Below are 3,627 nucleotides of genomic sequence, written 5' to 3'. Positions count from 1 at the left end.
ATATATTTTTTAAGAATATTGATTTTTTTTTTATTTAATTACAATTTTTTATTTCTCTATTTTACTTTTACTTTTTGATTATTTTAATTTTTGACTCCATCATTTTGTAACTAATGAGGTTCGTATTGGAAAAGCTCACTCTCCAGAGATTTTTTATTTTAATATATGGTTATATTGCAGGGAAATCACTTTGTGTGTGCGTGCAAAAATATATGTGTGTATGTGTGTTAATATGTGAACATATATATATATATATATATATATATATGTATGTACATGTTATTTTATAGTATTTTTCCCTGGAGTATTTTAAACTAATTGGAATGGTTCATTTTACCACTACTGTCATCTACTCTAGCAATAGAATATTACCTGGAAATAAGTTACAATTTTTGGATATTTGGAATATTGTTTTAGTTTATTTTTACCTTTGTCTTTTACTTGTTTCAGTTATTGGATTGCGACCATGCTGGGGTACTGCCTTGAGGGGTTTAGTCAAGCAAATTGACCCCAGTACTTATTTAAGTCTGGTTCTTATTCTGTTGGTCCCTTATGCTGATCCACTAAGTTACTGAGGTGTAGTAAACTAATACTGGTTGTCAAGCATTAAGGTCATGGACATGCACATATAGATATGTATATACATACACACATATATCGTGTGTTTCCACAAAGTCTCCATCTTCCAAATTCACTCATAAGGCATTGGCTAGCCTGGAGCTATAGTAGAAAACACTTTTTCAGGGTGCCAAGTAGTGTGACTGAACCTGAAACATATGGTTCCAAAATAAGTATCTTAACCACACAGCCATGCTTTCATGGAAATACAATTTCCAAAATTATTGTATATGGTTATTGCAGAGACAGAGAGAGAGAAAATATTGACAAAACGTTTTCATTCCAGTTTTTTTTCTCTCCATTCAGTTTGAATTTTTTTGAACTCATCGACATCTGGAATATCTCCTCCTTATATTATTATAATAATGGTTTATTCCAGTAACACATTTAATGTGATATGATTCATGAACATTTTCTTTCTACTGGTTTCATTTTTCATGTTAAAAAATGTGTTTGGGAATAATTTTGAAAATAGTTTGTTTCATTGAATGTCTTTTTAAAAGCATGCTTTGAGCTTTCATATCTGTAGACTGGAACATGAGTTTATTAAAACATTGATTTATTTAGCTAGTGTATTTAGATGAGTTAATAACCCTTTCTATCTTTGATATTGAACTGGGCAATTTCTATTGAGTTTATCTTGGATTTCACTTCAGTTAAAATATTTTTTTCATCAGTCAACATAGTTTTATTTTTTTCAAAAACTTTGGTCAGTTTATTTCAATCAGATCTAAGCAGTTAGCCTGCTTTTTTAAGCAGATCTAAGTGACCATCTTGCTTTTTCAAGCAGATCTAAATAATTATCCTGCTGTTTTCAAGCAGATCTCAGCCAGTTCAATTCTGTGTTTGATTAAATAAGTTACCCTCTCCACTAAATTTCTGGCTTTGTACCTAAGCCAGATGATCATCATCATTGTCATCATCATGACTGTGGATTGGTAGGATTGTATTGAGATGAAAATTCTAGCAAAGTTGGTTTTGCTTTTCATTCTTCTGAGGTTGATACACTTAAGTGCTAGTCAGTACTGTGGTCAATGTAATCAACAAACCCCTCCCCCCCAATTTCTGGCTTTGTGCCTACAGTAGAACCACTATCACAATAGATAGCAGAATCATTAGATCGTTAGACAAAATTCCTTGCAGTATGGCATTTTACATTTTCAGTTCAAATCTTACATGTTTGCCGTTCATCCTCAATAAAATAAATACCAGTGGAATATTGGGGGTTGTTTTAATCGATTATACCCTCCCTCGAAATGAGTGTGTGGTCTCATGTCATTGTTATTATTATTCAGTGTAATGTGATGTTCTAAGTTCTCTGATTCTTATAAGGAATTGCTTTCTTGTGTTAGTCTTGGAATTCACATCATTTGATTTTCTCTGCGTTAAAATGATTTTTATAATCCTTTAATGTGAATTCTCTATTTCAATACGAAAATATTTTTAATTTCTTATGTAATTCCCAAAATTCTCTATCAGCTAATCTAAGAAAATCAACATATGTGAAGGTGCCAATGAAGTGATTTATTTAAGGCAGTATAGTTTTAGGGGTAGCTCTGTTTTTACCGTATTTTATCAATGAAAAATTAAACAAAATTTAGTCTAATTTAAGATGTCAAGTTCTCTGCGTTTAAGATGCAATTTCATTGATAGTTAGTCTCTAATGTTTTGGGACTTTTGTTGTGATTTTATTTTAATTTTTTCTAATTAAAAGTAGATATTGCTTATAACTAGTGTTTGATTTCAATCTTCAATCACGTTTTCCTGCTCCAAAAGAACATTATCAAAGAGAAATGGCAGAAATAAACCAGGTTTTTCCTGTTTTAAAAGAAGCAAAACCTTTTTATTGAAAATTATTTTTTCTCTCTTTCCGTTTTACTTGTTATTTTTCTTAACAATTTTCTTGAAACTCTGTTTCTGTTTGTGGTTAACTATTACGAATAACAATGTAACCCCTAAATTTGCTGCTGCTTTCCAGATTTTCCCCAAGTGGATGCACGTCTTGAAAACGACGACAGTGAGTGACTGTTACATGTGATTTCAGGGATTTCAACTTCTTTTTACATAACTGCCCCCAGTCCCATCCACCTTTCATCTTACTGACTACGCTGGCGACTCCACTTTTTCACCTTCACTAATTAATATATTAGCTAGTGAAATTCTTATGCTCCAATTCCCCCTCTTTTTAGATTCTCTTATTCAGATGTGATGCTGTACATGATCTAGTATTCTCTCTTAATAAATTAATTACTCACTTATTTCTAAAATACCAGTAGTTAGTATACTCAATAATATTAACAACAACTATTATTTTTTTCTAGTGTCATGTCCAACTTTTGCAATGATCTTGACATGTTTGCTGCTATGATAACTTACCTACTTTATGCTTCATGACTTTCATTGCATCCGATCTCAGTCCTGAAACTATTCGCTTCTTCAGCATGAATACCTGTTATCTTGTTTTTGTTCTCTCATTCAATCATCACTGAAACATGTCATTCCAAAGTTTGTTATACACAAATATACTACTCATCAGTCATTGTATCATTCTCTTCAGTTGCTTTGACAGAGGAATTTATCAGAAAATATTATTTTGATTTAATATTTAAAACTACTTTGCAGCATACCTAAGCCTCATAATAGTATGTTTAATGTTTTGTTTTGATAATTTTTTTTCTTGTTGAGCTGTCACTTTTTTTTTTTTTTTTTTATTCAGCAAAACAAAACGTGAACTGAAGGAATTTTATATCGTATAAAAGAGAATGAATTGTGTTATATAGTTTGGGTGGTTTCAAAAGTTAAATTTTCAAATCAGAGATTATTAAAAAAAAAAATTTTTTTTTTTTAGTTTTTATGAATTCTCTCTCAAAACCCTTATTAAAAAAATGCTTCTGTTTCATCACAACTAGCTGTCATTTTTGGTAGGAGTTCTCAATCAAGAGTGCCCATTACTCTAGGAGTGTAAGATAGAATTGCAGAAGGGTGGGAGTGGGGTAAAATAAAGAGGCA

General features: G+C 31.1%; 1 protein-coding gene across 33 annotated transcripts in view; it reads left to right on the top strand.

The window, feature by feature from the left end:
* Positions 1–3,627, top strand: part of LOC106869810 (cytoplasmic dynein 1 intermediate chain 2) — an 85,864-nt gene that overhangs the window by 34,692 nt on the left and 47,545 nt on the right. For 15 of the 33 annotated variants that reach the window (XM_052968934.1, XM_014915676.2, XM_052968942.1 and 12 more), the window contains one exon: positions 2,597–2,635. The exons of the other annotated variants lie outside the window; for them this stretch is intronic. In XM_052968934.1, the coding sequence (XP_052824894.1) occupies positions 2,597–2,635 (39 nt within the window). The remainder of the gene's footprint in view (positions 1–2,596; positions 2,636–3,627) is intronic. 33 annotated transcript variants of the gene reach the window in all.

This window comes from Octopus bimaculoides, chromosome 6 (genome assembly GCF_001194135.2).
Source record: "Octopus bimaculoides isolate UCB-OBI-ISO-001 chromosome 6, ASM119413v2, whole genome shotgun sequence".
NCBI classification, from domain to species: Eukaryota; Metazoa; Mollusca; class Cephalopoda; order Octopoda; family Octopodidae; genus Octopus; species Octopus bimaculoides.
Note: the sequence above shows the minus strand (reverse complement) of the source record. Positions and strands in the feature narration are given on the sequence as shown.